The 20,108-nt window shown below is 36.6% G+C and overlaps 2 protein-coding genes across 3 annotated transcripts; one reads left to right on the top strand and one right to left on the bottom strand.

Moving 5' to 3' along the window:
• Nucleotides 1-171: 171 nt before the first annotated feature.
• Nucleotides 172-6,393, bottom strand: LOC113761567 (cyclic nucleotide-gated ion channel 1). Of its 2 annotated transcripts, XM_027304621.1 has the most exons (8): nt 6,223-6,393; nt 4,756-5,329; nt 4,269-4,481; nt 3,348-3,643; nt 2,258-2,369; nt 1,597-1,833; nt 1,065-1,459; nt 172-734 (listed from the first exon to the last, which is right to left on the bottom strand). In XM_027304621.1, exons 1-8 carry the CDS (start codon nt 6,249-6,251, stop codon nt 431-433), a joined length of 2,160 nt encoding a protein of 719 aa, XP_027160422.1. In that variant the 5' UTR covers nt 6,252-6,393; the 3' UTR covers nt 172-430. The 2 variants fall into 2 exon arrangements, with proteins under 2 accessions (XP_027160422.1, XP_027160423.1); XM_027304622.1 differs by lacking the exon at nt 4,269-4,481.
• A 6,621-nt stretch (nt 6,394-13,014) lies between these two features.
• Nucleotides 13,015-19,826, top strand: LOC113762858 (DEAD-box ATP-dependent RNA helicase 31-like). Its single transcript, XM_027306475.1, has 10 exons — nt 13,015-14,336; nt 14,566-14,672; nt 15,272-15,327; nt 15,866-16,090; nt 16,846-17,052; nt 17,135-17,221; nt 17,349-17,444; nt 18,360-18,575; nt 19,151-19,333; nt 19,491-19,826. The coding sequence occupies exons 1-10, from the start codon at nt 13,129-13,131 to the stop codon at nt 19,716-19,718; spliced, it is 2,613 nt and encodes an 870-aa protein (XP_027162276.1). The 5' UTR covers nt 13,015-13,128; the 3' UTR covers nt 19,719-19,826.
• Nucleotides 19,827-20,108: the final 282 nt, after the last annotated feature.

Genomic DNA, 20,108 nt, shown 5'->3' with positions numbered 1-20,108 from the left:
GTCATTGTTCAATTCACTAATATCTTCGTAATGTGATTTATTACGAGGAGTCCTTAACTAGAAGTCAGTTTTACTTCTCGGAAATCTTAATGTATCACAAGCTAGTTCGACATGCTAGTGTATAATTCCCAAGATAACATGCAGCTAATAATTTGGAGGGATCTCACCACATGAAGACGAAGAAGAATTCTCCTGAAAATTATATGTTAGTACAGAATAAATGCAAGTACTACAACGACAGGAGTGTGACATTCAACTTGAATACACATCTCGATGACAGAGCTTCCCAGTAAACAAGGTTTTACTTTACAAAATACCCCGAGACTAAAAGTTACATGGGAGGCTACAGAGAACCTCTTCCCACTCAGGCATACAAAGCTTCTCCAGCCTCGAAAGATTCTTTACACCAAACAATTGAAAGGCTCCAAAACTATAGCCGATCCTCCGCATTAAAATCAGGCTCGGCAGGCTTCTGAAGCAGTAAAGAAGGTAATACGGGAGATACTTTAGCAGTACGTGGATGGTTGCGGCGCAATGCACGTAGTGCATTGGCAGCAAACTTCGACGCATAAATAGTGGCTGCTAGGCTGGGTGAATTTCCTCCATTAGCCAATGCACCCTGCAGTCTATCCTCTTCATCTCGCAAGGACTTCTCGTGCCTCTTCCTGCAATGACGGCGCCAAGCAGCTTGTATAAAGCAAGCTGCCCATGTTCTCCATTGCTGGGAGTAGAACCTGAGGTACAGTATACATCGTCAAAGTTGATGCCAACAGCAGTACATTCTCAAAGTAGAACAAAATGTTTGGATACTTGGACAGAGAAACAGGGAAAAGGAGCAAAAATTTGCATTAAAAATGAAAATATTAGTTCAAAGAGATGGGGATTCCAAGAAATGATCCATTCTCTTCATAATATCCACCTCCACAGTCCTTTTCTGACAAGGACAGGCACAAGGACTCTGTGCAATCATGAAATTTAGTACTTAAACAAGAAAGTATTTGTATGCATCATGGAAACCTTTGGCCCATTGAAACGAACTTCTACAACATTAACTGTAGACTTGCCTGAAGGTGTGCTGGAGCTGCTTGCTGTGGAGACGCCTGAACTGGGAGGCTACAAACCTCAGATCATCAGCCTTCAAAGCAAAAGCTTCTACGTCTTTCACTGCAAGGACTGTTCTGGTTGAAGTTGGAAGACTGGAGTTGGAATTGGGGTCCAAAGCCCAAGTAAGAAGCTCCTCTCCACAAAAATCACCAGCCTTGAGATAAACAGAGTTGAAGAAGCCAGTTCTCCCACCGTTGGTGGTTGTAGTCAATAGACTGCCCCGCATGAGGAAAAGCATTTCATCTACTGGGTCACCTTCACGATATATGCAGCTATTCTCAGTGTAAAGAACAGGTTTGAGACGATCACATAATGCATCCAATAAGCGATCATCCATTTTCTCAAACATTGGCACCTGCAAGGAATGATAAAACCAATTTACTTGATTTCTTAATAAAAAGACAAAGCATAGAACTCATAACAATGAAAGATGCTCATGCACAAAAATATATAGAAAAGAAAGCGCACTGCAAGTGTAAAGACGGAACTTACTCTGGTCAGTAAAGCCCAGCAGTGATGACGATTTATATCCCTCCTCAAGTCCTTCGGGAGATTCTGAATCAGGGAATCTTCCTCAACACCTCTGGTTTCTTGCCACTTGTACTGTTCATGTCTTCTAATCCGCTGCCTAAGATTTTCAGGGAGCATACGGTGTGACATCCACTGGTCTACATCTCGCCTTTTCACTCGCATTTCCTCTACTCTAACAGTGATGGACTGCAGATATTTCTGTAGCAGCAAAAAGTTGCATAAACATGTTTAGAACTTCAGATAAAAAATCCAGAAAAAACGACATGCTGATTTGGGAACATAAGTAGGCGTTAAAAACAGATAAAAGGCATCTGATATGTGCAAAATTTGTCTTTTTGAGAAGAAAATCACAAGGACCAGATCAGAAAAATGTTGAAACTTTACAAGTATGAAAGCAGAATATAGCATGTAGTGATGTAGAGAATGTATCAGCAAGGAGAAAATTGCTGATTGGCTCTGCAAATATGCTTGTTTAACTCGCACTTGATTTTTTTATCACAATACATAGGGCTGGCTTCTTGATGACATACTTAGATGAGAAGCCATGCATTTCATGGAGGTCTCATCAGCTTAGAATCTATAGAACCACCAGAAAATAATAAAGTTGAAAATGATTGTGCACCTGCATGTTGCCAATAAGCAATGAAAATAAAATCAAGCCGATGACTGAGATGAAGATGGCAAACAGATTCTCCCAAGTAAAGTTGCTTGTCTTGAGGTTTTGTCCAAGGGAGCTGAATAAGAGAAAGATTTAAAATACATGTTAACTCCCTGTGCAAGGAATCCAATAGGTGAATTGTTCAGTAGATTTTTGCACATAGCTTATCAGAACCCGGATACTTGTCTCCAAAACAGAGAAAATTTAATTCCTGTAGGAAATTGACAGCATCATTTTGGAACATTAGGAGCTAAACTAAATCTGAGTCATAAACTTGTTGTGTAATTTTTAATACCACATATACCAAGTTCTTTTTCTTTTCTTTTCTAATCATGTCCTCCATGCACATACAAGTAAAGCAGGTAAGGGTGTTAAATATGGAGACCATTACCAGATTAGAAGCTTTAGTACAAATTCTAATGACATAATCATGCAAGTTTAATGATTATAACATCCCTAGACTTACTTTTCAGGAACACATCTGCAATATGCTAGAATGGATCTGTCTGAAAAACTCGGTGTGAATCACACGACGGAAATTTGGAATCAGCATAAACAAAAAAACAAAAAAAAAGGAATGCACCACACTAAACGTTTCACATGAACAGTATGGTAGCCAGCTTTTAGGAGCAATGACAACTTGATAGAAATTACCATATACATTTGGTGTTTAAAGAAACAAAACAACATGCACAGCAGACCAAGCTGTTTTTCTTTTTCTCTTTTTGCCCTTTATGATAAGAGTCTGTTTATTGGTTGCTTTTTGTTTTTCCTCTCTCTTTCTTGCTTGTAATGCTATATCAAGCTATCTTATGTTACACACAGTACTTTGTAGTGCAAAGGAAATATCTATCTGCTCTTACCAGCTTGTTATATACTATCCCTTCACAGTAAATCTAATCATTTTCTGTACCATAGACTTCAAAATAAAATAGATTAAGGTCCAAAGTCATTGCCATCTTGTCATAGCAAAGGCATGTATCACGTTGACTTCTATCAAAAATCGAACAGGATGTGAAAACATTACATAATCACAAAAAAATGAAGGACAAACCTTAAATTTCGCAGGCCCCACCAGAAGCAGTAAAAGAGCTTCTCCCAAAAGTTTCGCTTTTCAACTACCTTAGACTGGAGAGCCTCAAGGAATATGCCAAAATTAAAGTCGTTTGGGCTTTTTATCTGCTCTGGTTCTAGGAGAGGGCAAGAAGTATTCAGAAATGAATAATTTCCTTTATGTTTTTCTCCACAGTACAAAGCATAAAGATCACAAGAATTTTGTTTATGACAGGCAACACGCCAGCATTTGTCTTTACGCTCTATTGTGAACAGGTACCAAAATGCTCCAAGTACCTGATGTAAATATTTGCGTTCACAATTAGGACAATAAGCAGCAGTAAGTTAAGTACCTTCACTTACAAGAAAGAAAAGTATTGGTAACTATGCACTCAAGTAGCAGAATTAGCAACCAATGTTTACTCAAGAATCTAGATCTCTAATTAAAGGCTAACCAAATTACTTGTTCTCATGTTTAGCAGGAGTTGAATATATTGTCTTCACAAACAAAAGCTTTTCAAAAGCTCCCAAAATCACTTAAAAGAATGATTGAATCATCTAAATGGCCCAGTACAGGGATTTTCTGGATGGCCTAGTGCATGTCCTTTTTGGGCCAATAGCATGTTATACACAGAAACATAGTGCCTGTATTAAAATTACAGAAACTGTTGCTTCACCTGAGGCATCATATTGAGCATATCACATACCTTATCCAGTATATTCCGCTAAAGGTAATTTGCAGTCATGCAGTACTTATTTGTTTATGCATTTAAAAATCTGGATTGGTATTGATAAACCCATGGTTTTGTCACATAGTCTTGTAAGTTGTAAGTAACTTATGCCTAAAGGACCAATAACGTGTGACTGTTTATGAGTATGCAACTTTCTGGATTAGAAAAAATGATCAAAAGCAATGACATACATTACTTGCCAGCATATAAAGGAACAGATTGAAAGCAGCACCAGCCCATGGAGTTTCAGTAAATATCCCAGAATTTCTTGTTACTTCCTTGTATAACGGATATATCCTAATAAGTCTTGGAACATACTGCGCGAAGATGGCAATCTTCAATAGGTCTTTCGTAACCAATGAAGCTGGGGCATTAACTTTTGGGGAAATTATTAAAATTATCACCTGGAAAGATTAAAAATAGTTAAAATGTACACCAAATATATCTCATCTGAATCATGTTTTGGCAAAGGTGTCAAATGACTAATCTGAAGTTCTGAATAAAGAAAATATTATGCATCAGAGGAGTCAAAATATATATATCTTCTTCAATCAGTCACAGTCATCCTTATATGGTGCCATTCCTTTTTTAGAGAGTTACATTTTTAACCAAGTCTTACATTTGATACACCAAGACACCAATTTAACAAAATGCAAGAGAACAGAAAAGGAGACCAACCTGTGGCAGGGGAAGAACTGCTAAAATGTCAACAAAAAAGTAGGAGTACAGGTATCGCTTGGCTATTGCAGACAAATCCTGAATCATTTCTCCCCTTCCAAATACTCGAGAAGTCGGAGAAATAAACCCAGTCCGGAATTGCAAGATTATATGAAATGTATAGAATAAGTCAGTAATTGAGCGGAGAACGCAAGCTATTATCTTCAAGTTATTGTCCATGTCAAGGCACTTCCTGTTGTTATCAATAACAGGGATGTAAAAGAACAAGGGATCCAGTGACACTGCAATAATAGATGCAACTACAAAGATTTTGTTCCATTGCTGAAGAAATGCACCCTGAGGATCAAAAACTTTTTCCCTAGAGCCTGGATCTTCTGCTGGTTGATCGCTTGTCCGCGAGGCATTCAGAGACCTCTTTAAGCTTTTCATCCTTTCAGAACCCCTCTCAAATCCTCTTCTAATACTGCTAACCATTGAACCGAGACTGGGTTTCCTTATAGAAAGTAGTCCACGAGTTGAAGAAAATTGCTGCTTGGAATTGAAAGATGTCCTCTCTGAACTCCAGTCCTCAAACCTGGACAGAAATCAGTATATAAACGTGTAGAAAGTGGGGAACAAAAATTACAATGAACTAAAGTACTTTAATTATACTCAGAACTAAAACAGGTGGAGTAAAAACTCGCCTATTCTTGATACAATAGAGGAAACCATCTATAGCCTGGCTTGTCTATTGTACCTTAAATGTCATTTCAGGCAAGCATGCAAAATACCAAGAAGAATTTCTGAATAATGAACGAGTTGAAATGAGTGGTTCCAAAAGTTTTCCTTTTCATCTCATCCTATGTAAAGAAGACAACTTGAAGACTTCATTTTTGGCTAATCCTCCGTATTCAAAAGCACCACTTTTTGACAAAAGATGTTGATATGACTAAAGAGAAGAACAAGAAACCAATTACCCCACAAAAAGTTTCACCTATAGTTGATTGATGATCCAAAAAGGAAAAAAATTTGCATATTGTATTTTGCTAGACAAAAGTTACAACAATGAAATCATATTGGTAGTCTGGAATGCGAACTGAACATCCAGGGAACATGATGTTTTCTTTTCACATAGGCCTCATACCTGATGACAAAATAAAAGGTCAAAAACCCAATTGTTTAAAGTGGCACCAGCCTTAGCATCCATCTAAACATGATCAGGAATAAAGGCAGCAACAAGAGTACCAAAAACTTAAAACTAGCATTTTGTCATATGCTAAACTTAAACTGGCATTTGGTCATACGCTAAGCACTAAGCAGAAAGAAGAGAATTTACTCAAGTTCAAGAAAGTTTTTTTTTTTCAAATCAAATTCCAAAACCAACTGGAAGAGAGCCGCTATCTAGACTCGAAAACAAACCAAAGCTTATATATCTATTTTCCTCAGACCCCAAGAAACCCGTAGATAAAAACCCAGATGAAAACTAACCTGACATATCTATCTTGCTTGAGCTCCATAATTCTTAACTAAAACAAGGAAGCAAGCAAGCGACCAGCCAACCAATCTGACATGAAATACAGTGATGCAAATATAGGAAGCTCCCTTTGAACTTTGAGGCAAACGGAAGCTGAATTTTTGATGGGGGTGAAGAGTTGCTGCTAAATTGGGAGGGGGGGGGGGGGGGGGGTTATGAACAAGGAGTGCATAACTGGTTAAAAGTAGTGGCATTGAGAAGTTTCCAAGTGAATGGCCCCATGGAAATTCCAAGGAGTGCATTTTAAGTTTAAGGAATGGGTCTTCTTCCTCCAAGTCCAACGAAAGACTGAAGACTTGGCCGGAGAATAGTCCAAGAGGAAAAGGCAGCAACATTTTTCCAGGTAGCTTCGCGCTTGACCTTGGGGCCTGGCCTGCAGGTAGCTTGACATTTGTGATTTGTGAGCCTACTTTCTCTTTTATCTCTCTCGCCCTTTTTTTGTCTTTTTCACTTTTGCCGTTTTCCCATTAACTTCCCCGTACAGCAGCCGTACTGCACCGTTGAACGCAGCCAAAAAAGTACTCCTACGTAGTATTGTAAGCCCTGGGTACTAGCGAGTACTCCTACGTAGTTTGCGTTCAGAATCAGGAATACTTTGTAGAATACTAATGGCTTTTAGTTAGGCTCGTCAATCGGCCATCTGAATCGAGCTTTCAAAAGTTCTGATTCAATTAATTTAAGTTATAATACTTTCGGGTTGTGAATTATAAGTTTCAGGTTAATAAATGTGAAAATCATACTTGACTCATAAAATATTTGAGTTTTGAATCATATTCGGATTTAGCACAAACTCACTCATTACTTCTCAATTTTTTTAATATAATTATTATAATTATTAAGTTGTAAAACTAATTTAACATTCATCGATTACAAATAATTTTTCAATAATATTTATATTTAATTCGTTCAAAATACATAAAAAATAGTAATAAAATATGCGATCGTAAACCAATACATCTTCAAAGATTGGAACTTCTTCGTAACCTTATGACTTGAATCGGTGTCAAGAAAATTGGGGCAAGGCCTTTTGACCTTTTGTTTTGTCTGTACTTTTGTCCGAAAAATGTTGAGACTTCAATTTTCAGATCTATTTTTGTATTTTGAAATTTGTATATATTTAATATTTAATAATAATATATTTGAATATATGATTATATATAATATCAAAATATAAATATTATATTATTTATATATATATATCATTATATATGTTGGTCATTAAAGGGTCGGATTTATATTGAATTTGAGCCTAATAAAACTCGAGTTCGGATTATATTTAATTTATGCCTAATTTTAAAGCTCAAACTCAGTCCAACTCACCGAAGGATTGGCTCTTCAAACTTTTTTTTTTTGGACCGAGCTCGAGTGGGCCCGACTCCATTTTATTTTAGTTCCATGCATTCTGGTAGTCTTCAGGTGACGACAATTCCATGCGCAATTTAGCCTTAATGGCTAATTGATTAGAATATTGGTGTATAAAAGAAAAGTCAGACACTTGCGGGTCTGACAGGGGCGTGGTATAAATCTATGGGTGCCGGGCCGTGTCAGCCCGGCACCTGACACCAAAAAAAATTTTTTTTTTTTTATAGTTGACACATGGGTGCCGGGCTGACACAGCCCGACACCTGACAAAGTCTACAAAAGCTGGCTGCCGGGTACTCTTTGCCCGGCAGCCAGTCAAATTGTTAAAAAAAAAAATCCGACAGGCTGAAAAAAAAAGCTGGCTGCCAGTGAAATTGTTTAGAAAAAAAAAATGCGAAACAAGGTACTAAACTATAGAGCCTTCTTTTTGTTGGGGAAGAAAGAGGAGGGGTTACAGGGGCACTGTTGGATATACGTAGAGGCGGTAGGGAGTTGGGAATGGAAGCTAAATTGCGGAGGAAAGAAAGCTCCTGTTAAGTGAAAAAAAGCTCAGCAATTTGTTAAGTGAAAAGAAGGCAGCTCCTGTGAAGCAAAAAAGCTGAACCAAAAGAAAAATTTACGTACGATAACTGTTAGCCATTTAGTCCGGGTAATTTAAATATTTGAAATAATACCTATGCTAATAAAATAAATATATAAAATTAATGTAATTAGCATAGCTTAATTTCGAAACTAGTGATATTAGTTTAATGCAATTCATTTTTTTGTTAAGATAGTTGATAATTAGTTTACGTTATGTAGTATACAATTATTTTAATTAGTTTAGTGGATTAATTAGTTTAATTAATTGAATGAATTAATTTTAAGAGGTATGATTAAATGAATTTAGATGTATTTGGCGAGGTTAATTAATTGAATGGATTAATTGAACGAATTTGTGCAATTGAGTTTTGATTAAGATAGCCATTTAGTCGGGGCAATTTAAGTATTTGAAATAATATCCATGCTAATAAAATAAATACATAAAATTAATGTAATTCGCATAGCTTAATTTCGAAACTAGTGATATTAGTTTAATGCGATTCACTTTATTTGTTAAGATAGTTGATAATTAGTTTACGTTTTTTAGTATACAATTATTTTAATTATTTTAGTGGATTAATTAGTTTAATTAATTGAATGAATTAATTTAAAGAGATTTGATTAAATGTATTTAATTAAGGTGTTGGGCTGACCCAGTCCGGCACCTGACATCTTTTTTTTTTAAAAAAAGGCACCTGATATCTTTTTTAAAAATAGGGAATCTGTCAGGTGCCAGTCTGATATCTTTTTTTTAAAAAAGGAACATATCTGTTGTTTTTAAACCTGTCTGATTTTTTTTTTTTACACCTATATTCTAATCAATTAGCCACAGAAGAATGCATTTCTGACAATATTCTTCCATCCACGGAATTAAAGTGGAGGTAAGAATTAAACATTGGTTACATTTCTATGGTGGAAAAAGTTCACTTTTCTGCGCACAATAAGCAGAAGCAATGCAAATGTGGAGATGCATAAAGAAGTATATTGGACACTCGAAAAAACGAATTATGCATGGATGAAAAATATTATATATATTAAAATTATAATAAAAGTCCTTTTAAAAATTTATTCATTATTTAATGTTCAATACTTTATTTGGTATATTAAAATAATTAATTAAATATTCTATTATATTATAAGTAACTATATAACGTTAAGTCGATTGAATAATATGTAAGCAGTTATTGTTTCACGACCTGCTAAAGTCTAATGGAGCATAGTTTTTTTGTCCAATCGTACGTAAATTTTTCTTTTGGTTCAGCTTTTTTGCTTCACTGGAGCTGCCAGACATTTTTTGTTTTGTCCACAAGCCTGCCAAAAGGGGCAAATCTGAAGCAAAAAAGTGTGAAAAATTCACGAGAACTACTTTGTCTGAATTGCATTGAAGCCTGCCGATTTTTTTTTTAAACAATTTGACTGGCTGCCGGGCAGAGAGTGCCCGGCAGCCAGCTTTTGCAGTCTTTGTCAGGTCAGCCCGGCACCCATGTGTCTTTTATAAAAAAAAAAAACTTTTTTGTGTCAGGTGCCGGGCTGTGTGCCCGGGCTGACACAGCCCGGCACCCATAGATATATACAGAACCCCTGTCAGACCCGTAAGTGTCTGAATATTTTTTTTTTCACCTATATTCTAATCAATTAGCCCAATTTAATTACCTTCCTTAAGGGCCAGTAGTACTACCCTGTTTGGTAGAAGAATTGTTACGTTTTCCAAAAAAGCATTTTCTGGTAGGCCAATACTATGCTGCACTGAAACCTCCTACAATTCAACTCCAAAATCCAGACAAATGGTTCAGTTCAAATTTTGACTACGTCTTTTTTAGAAGGCAAAAGAAAAAACATGGACGTATTTAATTGGTTGATTAATAATGTTCAAAGTCATGGTTCACTACAAATATTTTATTTAAGAAATTTGGTTATGTGATTTACATATAAAAATGATTGGCTAGCTCTCAATCTTAGTATTTTAATGTCATTGTTCACTAATAAATAAGCTTTTAGAGTTATGGGACCAATTATTGTGCTATGGTCCCTATTATGTTCATCATTAAGTGACAAGTCCACTCTACTTTAATGGATGAAAAGAAAAATGATCAAGTATATGTAAGATGAGATTCCTTCTAGTAATTGAATTCTTTTGATACTTCCAATACATGTTTTAAATTCGATATGGATAAAACATAGTAAAACAATTACTACATTACTAACATTTTGATCCGTGCTATGCATAAAATTATATTTCAATTCAAAACAATACTTATATATTATAGTATAGAACAAAGTATATGAAAAAGGCAAAAAAAAAAAATCAAAGAAGTATATGCTTAACATGTTTAAAAAAAAGTTTATTTCATAAGTACAAAATGGACTTTCTTAATTTTAATATCTTAAATAAGTTGAAACCAAACTTTTTTAACCTATTGTCTGTCAATATATGATAACAATTTGAATAAAATGATTTAATTTACAACATTTACATGATAGAGCAATTATAAACTTATTTATCAATATATCATGTTATACCCATATACCAAAATTTTTAGCATTAAAAATATAAAGTATAACTACTTCATTTTCCTTAATTTTAGAAAAATTTTCTCATTTTGCAATTCTAAAATTGTTGGGTTCTTATAAAATAATATTCTTCATAATTTCAATATAGATTTAAAATAATCTTTGTAAGATGTGTTTTTAAAATTTTCAAAATTGTTTAAAATTATCATCCTTTCCATTATCTCTTGCCTCCTAAGTAGCTATTTACTGCATTCTATGACTTTCAAACCTCTTACCATGGTGCCTTTTATGACTTTCAAAATAATCTTTGTAATATGTGTTTTTTAAATTTTCAAAATTATTAAAAACTTTCATTTTTTCCATCATCTCTTAACTACTAATTGGTTATCCGCTGCCTTCTATGACTCTTAGACCCCTTACCACGCTGTCATCTTTCCTGTAATATCCTACAATCTCATTTTTTCTTCTTCCCTCTCTTCGTCCAATCTTGTATTAGTTTACTTTCCTTTTTCGATTTTTCTCACCGCTCTTTAACTTCTTGCTCTCTTTCTAGCCTCTAACTTTCTATCTTTCCCACCGAATTTCTTATTTTTTTCCCTTCACCATTCTCCCAAACCCTTTAAATCCATAATTTATATTTTCAGGCTAGTACTACTTTTGTTTTCTATTTAGTGCTTTCATAATTTAGGATTAACAAATAGTACCATTGTTGATATTTTAATCTATGACCAATGAATATTATTTCCTTTTTATTTTCTATATAATTTGCCCTTTTAATTAGGTTTACTAAGTTAAAAAGGAAAATATTGTTTTTCACTTTTAGTACGGTTGGTGATTTTCCTCTTTATTAACTCTCACTTGAATAGATTTCAAATCAAATTCCTATCTAAGTGGAATGGCCAATGAATATTATTTCCTTTTTATTTTTTATATAATTTGTCCTTTTAATTAGGATTACTAAGTTAAAAAGGAAAATATTGTTTTTCACTTTTAGTACGGTTGGTGATTTTCTTCTTTATTTACCCTCACACGAATAATTTTCAAATCAAATTCCTATATAAGTGGACTACATTCAAAAGACATGAAAATGATATATAATAATTAAAAAAATTAAAATTCTATAAAAAAAAAGAATGAGAAATTATAAAGCATTCTGAATTAACCATTCTAAAAACCCTCCCTCCAATACATATAGATATAGATATAGATTCTCATCCCTCCATCTATCTAGTAATTTTGTAGACAAACAAAGTTAATTTTAAAAAGTCACAAAACGGTGCTAAGCTGACACCGCAATATGTAGGCGGTTTCATTGATCCCCCCACGGTTTACTACTTCCAAACTCAGTCTTTGCTTAAAATGAGCAAACTTTGATAGTTTTCTTTTCTTTGCTTACTAGAGTTATATACTTTTTGTCTCACCATGATTGTTTGTAAAAGGGGTTGTACTCATGTTTAAGGATGAAGAACATTTTGTAATCTTTATAAGAAACTAATCCATTGAGTAGTTTGCATTTGACATGATCGAAATTATTATTAATTAAGAGTCAAAAGTAAATACAGCAGAATTTAAGAATGAAAGTGTAATATTCAAAAATTGCTAGTATTGTATACTACTGATAATATAGTGATTTTTTTACATTAGTTTTAGATGTATGTCACACGTGTATGTATATTATGTGATAGTAATCTAAATCTACTCGTATAAAAAAATAATTTTACATTGACTATATATATATATATATAACTTTAGGCGTAAAGGATATACCAACACATGCCACTGGCCATTTGGTCCAGTGGTCATCACCATTAAAGGTGATGTTGGAGGTCAGGGGTTCAATCCCTGCCTCCCACAAATTTGTCACAATTTGTGGCGGTCTTAATTGACCTCCATCGATGGAGTCTGTACTCACATCGAACCTCCTCTCATTTCCCTTAGACTAGGCTAGCTTAGGTTATAGGACATCTATCGTTTCGAAAAAAAAAAAAAAAGGATATACCAACACATTTTTATTCCTTTATTACTACCCCTGTGAGAGAGAGGGAGAGAGAGAGAGGCGGGAATATTTCAAGGATGCGGAGGCTGCGCATTTAGCTGCTTAATGGAGATTATAACCTTTTTCCGTATAAGACTACAGGGCTAATTAAATTAATGTTCTCCTTAAACCCTGATCAATCCCCAGCTACAGAAAACAACAGGGCTCTTAAACCCTCCACTCCCTTTCTTCATCTCCCTCCTCCATCCCCCGCTCCCGCTCCCGCCCCCGCCCACGCCCCCGCCCCCGCCCCCCACAAAAGACTCCCGGAATGCCGTTCCTGCAGCCCAACACGTCCTGAATTTTCTGTTATTATTATTTTCTTATTTATTTTACGCAAAACATTATTTCCTCACATTTAAGCCATAGCATGCCACTTAGGCTAAGCCTATTCCCAGGCCTCCGACCCCTCAATCCCTCCCTGGCGGTGGCTCATTTCACATCCATGATGTCAATCCCACCGTTAAAACCCACCCGCCCTGTACCCATTTTCTCCCGGGTCTTCCCCCTCAGGCTAAAGTACCATTCTGTTAGGTTCCCAATTTTATCCACCAATGGCCATGACCAGGAGCAGCAAATTCGGACGCATTTTAGTAGCACTCGTAAGCTCTCTACCCGGGGAAGAACGAGTTCCGCCACCAGGCCCTCCTCCAAGAGTTTGATTGAGGACGAGGCTGACCTCAGTGACTGGGTCAGTGGGTTGAGTTCTAAGTCTTTTTCCAAAACTCAGGTATTTAGTGACAGTGAGGACGACGATAGTAAGGGAAATAGTCTCAGGAATAGGACTAGCGGTGGTGGTGTTTTTAGTAGAGATAGGGTTGCTGGTAATTGGGGTAAAAGGGGGAGGGAAGAGAGAGGTGGGAAGAGGAGGAGAGATGGGGATTCCGATGATTTTCAGGCTTCCAACAGGCGTGGTGGGCCTCGTGATTTGGAGGGATCGTTCCCACGGAGGAAAGGGAAGTTTAGTGGTGGTGAGTGGGGAGCAGAGGATGACAAGGAGCCAATCTTCCGGAGGAGGGGTAGAGAGAATGCTATCTTTAGCAGAGAGAGAGCTTGGGGATCAGATGACAGATTCTCGAGGGGTCCCAGGGGTAATAGACTGAATGACGTGTTTAGCAGGGAAGAAGCTCGGGATTCAAATGAGATATTTTCAAGAGGTTCAAGGGATAGAAAGAATGGTAGCGACTTGCAAAGGGCTCGACTTTCAAACAAAACATCTTCCCGGGGTTTAAGGGATAGACGGAAAAATGGGGCCCCAAGAGAGCAAATGGAAGGTATTGACATGAATTATGGAAGAAATGCTAGAGGGAAAGGGGCAGGGCGAGGGAAATCGATAGCATCTGATGAAGAGGACGATGAAGATGAGGAAGAAGACGAGGAGGAGAAGGGGTATATGAGGTTTAAAGAGTTGATTGATAGTGAAGAAAGCAGTGAAGAACTTAATGATGATGATGATGATGTTGGCAATTATGTGTCCGAGAAAGAAAGCGCCTTCTCTCAGGGTGAGGGTGATGGTATGCCAAAGGCTTCACCCTCAAGTTCTTCAGAGAGAAGTGACTCATACCTTAGTGAAACAAGGTATTCAATATGGTTTTATATATGTATATTATGAATTGTGTGAAAGTGGATTAGGTTATTTGTATCTCTGCATGCACGCAATAACCATATGTTGCCTTATGAGAAGGTAATTATACTTATTAAAGTGGAAGAGAGGAAACCATAGAACAAGAAGGGAAAAAGCAGACTGCTTGCATATGTTAAGTTCTTGTTAACTTTTTCACCAATTAGTGTGTGTGAATTTCAACAGGTTTGAAGAATGCTCTATCTCTCCCTTGTCCATCAAAGCACTTAAAGATGTTGGTTATGAGAGGATGACTGTAGTACAGGAGGCAACCCTTCCTGTCATTCTAAAAGGTATTCTCGGATAAGCTTTTTCTACCAAAGGACTTAATGAAAAACATTCTTGTTTAGCTTAACATATTATAGTCTTTGATGCTTGAGAGCTCCTGCCTACCCACTTTGGGAAAAAGAATGTCTATGCTTCTTGATATGGTATCTTAAATATTTGAGAACCAGTACAACGTGCAATTTGGTCACCTGGCTTTTGCAGGCCTATAGTATCTAACCAGCGTGAATTTAGTTGAGTTCTCAATTGAACCAACAAAGATGTAGATTTTAGTGTTCGTGTGAAAAACTGATATGGATAAGTTTTAATGTTTTGGAATTTGTATGGAAGAAGATTAAGATTTTGCAATTTAATCTTTTGGTAAAGCGAGGAGAGTATTCAAACTTTTCCGGATAGTTTAATGGAAATTAACTGGGTTGTCCCATTTTAATTTAAGTTTTATGCCAGGTGAAAGATGATGGGAAAATAATGAAGAGGGTCTTTAAACTGATGTTGTCTGCATTGCAGCTTCTACATCGTTCTCATTGGTGCTCCAATTATGAATGAAGTTGTCATTTCTAGATTAGTATGATCAGGTTGCTCATTATAACCACTTTTTTTTTGGTAGGTAAGGATGTCCTGGCCAAGGCAAAAACTGGCACTGGGAAGACAGTGGCATTCTTGGTAAGAAGCTCATATCTTAATGCATATTCTTAAATGCTTGTTACTGATCAAAAGAAAATAAGAAAAAGGAAAAGGAGAAGGGTGAGTTTTCTTGTGGCATTTGTGATATAAGGCTAAGTTGTTGGTTTGCATATGGACTATGTAAGGAAGAATATTTTGATATGTTACATAACAAGTGTGCAATTTTCAAATTTTCTTATTTTACTTGTCCTAAATGAAGAGTTATTTTCAGGTGATAAAATTATGAGCAATGAAGATGAAATAAACAGTGGAGAGGCATTTCTGACTAATGAAAATATTGTCAATTGGTCTTGGGCATAATCTTTTGACTGTGCTCATTAATCTTTTGGCTGGAATCAATGAATGAGAAACTTCTGGATACTTAGAATTTGTTGGCTAACATAATTGGGTTGGCCTTGTATATGCATTTCTGAGCTAATTGGTTGTTTCAGGGGAAACTTTTATCTAGCTATAATCTATCTCATCAATGAGAGTGTGTCGTTTGTGCTTGTACTTATGGCTGAAATGTCAATCTCAGCTTCCTTCTATCGAGGTAATTACAAAATCACCACCTGCAGCTCGTGATCAGAAGCGACCTCCAATACTTGTGCTTGTCATTTGCCCAACCCGGGAGCTTGCAAGTCAAGCTGCTACAGAGGCCAACACATTGTTGAAATACCACCCTTCAATAGGTGTTCAAGTTGTAATAGGTGGTACAAGGCTTGCATTGGAACAGAAAAGAATGCAAGCAAATCCATGCCAGGTATGCACCTCATTTTTGCAGTCTCTCCATGCAACATTAATAATCACAAAGCTCTTGAATTGGGATGGTGCCAGAAGACTGGTTCACCTTTTGTGTTCATTAAATTTAACTTCTATACCCAATAGGAATTTTCTGAATAAATAATGGGGTACCTTCCCATACAAACTTGAATCTTTATAGGGCCAAGCAGAGTGAACAACTACCTGTGTGTAGCATCAATTTGTATGGAATTAAGTAGAACCAAGTTAAATTTCAACCAAAATGCTGCTTTCAGTCTCAACTTTTTGAAGTGACAGTGATCCAAAATTTTGTAGTCTTTGAACTTCATAGAATCCTGAAAGACACATGGCTTAATAACCTTGAAACTCTCAGCCTCCTCTTCCCTGCCCCACATTTTAATTTCTTACTTAACTGATATAGGAGCTCCGTTTTCCTTTCCATGGCCAAGTGTTCCCATCCCCAACTTTTATTAAAAAAAAAGGTGCGGAAAAGTAAGAGTTGCATCAGTGACAACTGTGAGTATTTTGCATCTCATTCAAAAGCAGTTTACTACAGTATGAAGCTTCATTTTAATGGAAGCCCTAGTCTGGAGGCAAACCATCAACTTTCTGTGTAGCTTTGGTTAGCCTTAGTAAAACTTTGATGTATTGGATGCAATTTTTATGCTCAATTTCTTGCAAGACAATACACATTGCAAGCTACTTTTGCTGGTTTGTTTGGTTTGATTGGAAGTGTCTTGTGCTTTTAAATCTCAGATTCTTGTGGCTACACCTGGAAGACTTAGAGATCATATTGAGAATACAGCAGGGTTTGCAACTCGTTTGATGGGTGTTAAAGTGTTGGTGCTTGATGAAGCTGATCATTTGTTAGATATGGGATTTCGTAAAGATATTGAGAGAATCATAGATGCCGTTCCAAAACAGCGCCAGACACTTCTTTTTTCTGCTACCATACCACAGGAGGTCAGGCTATCACTTTATTCTTAATAATAGTGGGGAGCCACAACAAATAGAAAAAGTTAAAAACTTTTTGAAATAATTGCAGGTTCGTCATATATGTCATATTGCTTTAAAAAGAGATCATGAGTTCATCAACACAGTTCAAGAGGGCAGTGAAGAGACACATTCACAAGTAGGCTCTAGCTTACTGACTTATTATTTGTTTATACCTCTATGTACTGTATCAAAAGCTCTGGCAACATTTAATCTTCTGCTGATATACTTCTTCCTATTGAGATTTGTAATGGTCTATATTTCAGGTTAGACAGATGCATATGGTTGCTCCTCTAGACAAGCATTTTACGCTTCTTTATACTCTACTGAAAGAGCATATAGCTGATGATGTTGATTATAAGGTACTGTGTAACTTGCTCATTTCCAGACATGAGATACTCAGCAGAATTCTGAAATCCGGTATTATAGGAAAAGAAGTGGTGAAAGGGAATCTTAGAGGCCACTTTATGTTCATTGCTGGCTCTTTTAGCAGACAAATTTAATAGTCATTTTCCAAAAATTTACTTCAATTATTTAACATGTGTTGCATGTTATATCTTGGCTTTGGCCCAGCCCCTAATGCTTATTGTTTAAATGGGTGGCTATAGGAGAAATGAAATTATATTACAATTTCATGCTGCTTTACAAAATTTTTTTCCCGTTCAGAATATGGTGGTGGGGAGTGGGTTGCTAGGACTAATATGGAAAGTCAGTGATGACTCTTCATGTTGTTAAGGGGTTCAATTGCTGGGGTACTTGCGTGGCATAATTTGTTTATAACTGCTTGAGCAGTAGGTGCCCACCTGTGCAGAATTTCTTGATCTCATTTTCATGTTGAACACGCGCTAGATGTTGTGCATCGCAGGACAGTCTGCGTACATGTTTTCAAATAAAAAATCGTAATTGATGCCTGTACTTGTTATGTGGTACTGATTCTTGTGAAGAAAGATAAGAACTTCGTTTAATCTGTCTCTTCTTAAAAGCTATAGGTGTATAGGGTCTCATTTATAGTACACAAGTAAAGAATAACATAAAAAAGAAATACTTATGGCTTTCTTGTTTATTGGATTCTGTCTGCATCTACCTGGTGGCGCATCTCTGTGTGCGTGTCTGTTTTCGTTTTCTTTTTGGGGGTGATGGGAGGGGGTGTGGAGGGTGATGCGCTGGTGCTTTTTATGCAAGGCAATGTGTTGTGCCTCACCTGGGTTACAGTTCAATGCATTGTGATTATTATTATAGTGTAAGAGTTGCCTTATTGTTGGTTTTTGACAACACAGGTTCTTGTGTTTTGCACAACTGCAATGGTCACAAGACTTGTTGCTGACCTTCTTGCTGAACTTAACTTGAATGTCCGAGAAATTCATTCTAGAAAGCCCCAGAGTTACCGAACCAGGATTTCAGATGAATTTCGAAAATCAAAAGGTCTAATTCTTGTGACATCTGATGTATCTGCACGTGGGGTTGATTATCCAGACGTGACTCTTGTTGTTCAGGTAATAATATTGCTTGACCTTGTATTTAATCAAATTGGAGATGCTTGGATTTTGTTATGGATACAACTTGGAGAACAGTTTCGTGTTTATAGTTTTAAGAATTCAGCAATTTTTTGCAGTCATTTTGATGTTGTTGTCCTTTGCTTTTTCACTTAGAAGTCCTCTCATGAGAGAATGATATATGAAAGGGCCATGCTGGAGGGGAGGAGGGTACTGAATTGAGGTGTTTGGCTTAATAGAAACATCCCGCTGGTGTAGAACAATCAATTGACAAAGGAGTAGTTGAAGCTTTAATAATGACAGTAGTGTCTAAACATTTGTGTTTTGAACTCTCTTTTTAATCTTTTCTTTACCTTCCTACCTTTATGAGGCCAGTTTGGTGCATCCGGAAATCGACGTATTTTAATTGGAGGGATTTTTTTTTTTCTAGATTTTTTTTGATAATGTACACTGGAGACCCGTTTTTTGACTTTCTAGCGAGACTGCTAATTATATGCTTACGAAGACGGTTAATTTGTTTGCAGACCAGCATATCTAAATGCCATTGAATATGCATGAAATGTTTGTTCCTGCAGATTGGTTTGCCAGCTGATAGACAGCAATATATACATCGACTAGGTAGAACTGGGCGCAAAGGCAAAGAAGGTCAAGGCATGTTACTATTGGCCCCTTGGGAGGAATTCTTCTTGTCAACCATTAAAGACTTGCCAACAACGAAGGCAGAGGTACCTTTGGTTGATCCAGACACAAGGAAAAAGGTATGTCTGAGATTTAATGTTTGCCTATTGTACTGAAGCCCATTTATAGGCTTGTATCCTAGCATATTGCACACTTCTATGAAACAAGTATAAGCGGACTGCAACTCAATCATATGCATTTGAGGCCTTCTGTACTATAACCAGACTGTATCCACAGGTGGAACGAGCACTATCCCACGTGGAGATGAAAAACAAGGAAGCTGCGTATCAAGCATGGCTTGGTTATTACAATTCCAACAAGACTGTGGGTAGAGACAAGTACAGGCTTGTTGAGCTCGCCAATGAATTCAGTCGAAGCATGGGATTAGACAATCCTCCGGCAATTCCCAAGCTAGTGCTAGGCAAAATGGGTTTGAGGAATATTCCTGGACTGCGCTCTAAATAGTTGAGGCAGCATTCTTCAAATAGGCAAATTACTTTTTATTTCCATGTGGTTTGAACATAGGGATCCTGTAAATCCCTTGGGATTATAAATATGCCTTTTTTTTTTTTTGGCTTTCTCTTTGATGATTCTAACCAAAGTAATCCACAACTTATGCCTACCAAAAGTCAACAGTTTCCACAACTCGGCAAATATATTCCTTTTCCATTTCAACTTATTCTGCAAACAATTTTAGCCGAAATTCGTCTCTGTTTGCGGGAAGAATTTTTAGATCGACTTTTTTAACAGAAGAGAGTAATTTGACGGATCCCAGGGCTGCTTCTGCAACTGTGATACAACAAAAACAAATAAAGAAGCACGGTTTACCGTCTCCTAGCTCAAACAGCCAAACTC

Source organism: Coffea eugenioides, chromosome 2 (genome assembly GCF_003713205.1).
Source record: "Coffea eugenioides isolate CCC68of chromosome 2, Ceug_1.0, whole genome shotgun sequence".
Lineage (NCBI taxonomy): Eukaryota > Viridiplantae > Streptophyta > Magnoliopsida > Gentianales > Rubiaceae > Coffea > Coffea eugenioides.
Note: the sequence above shows the minus strand (reverse complement) of the source record. Positions and strands in the feature narration are given on the sequence as shown.

Excerpts from the sequence above, each read along its gene's own strand:
- LOC113761567 (XM_027304621.1), bottom strand. The coding sequence starts at position 6,251 with ATGGAGCTCAAGCAAGATAGATATGTCAG. Across the intron at positions 5,330-6,222 it reads AAGCAAGATAGATATGTCAG|GTTTGAGGACTGGAGTTCAG; the intron begins GTTAGTTTTCAT and ends ATTTCTGTCCAG. Across the intron at positions 735-1,064 it reads CAGCTCCAGCACACCTTCAG|GTTCTACTCCCAGCAATGGA; the intron begins GCAAGTCTACAG and ends ACTGTACCTCAG.
- LOC113762858 (XM_027306475.1), top strand. The coding sequence starts at position 13,129 with ATGCCACTTAGGCTAAGCCTATTCCCAGGCCTCCGACCCCTCAATCCC. Across the intron at positions 17,053-17,134 it reads CTGCTACCATACCACAGGAG|GTTCGTCATATATGTCATAT; the intron begins GTCAGGCTATCA and ends AAATAATTGCAG. Across the intron at positions 19,334-19,490 it reads ATCCAGACACAAGGAAAAAG|GTGGAACGAGCACTATCCCA; the intron begins GTATGTCTGAGA and ends CTGTATCCACAG.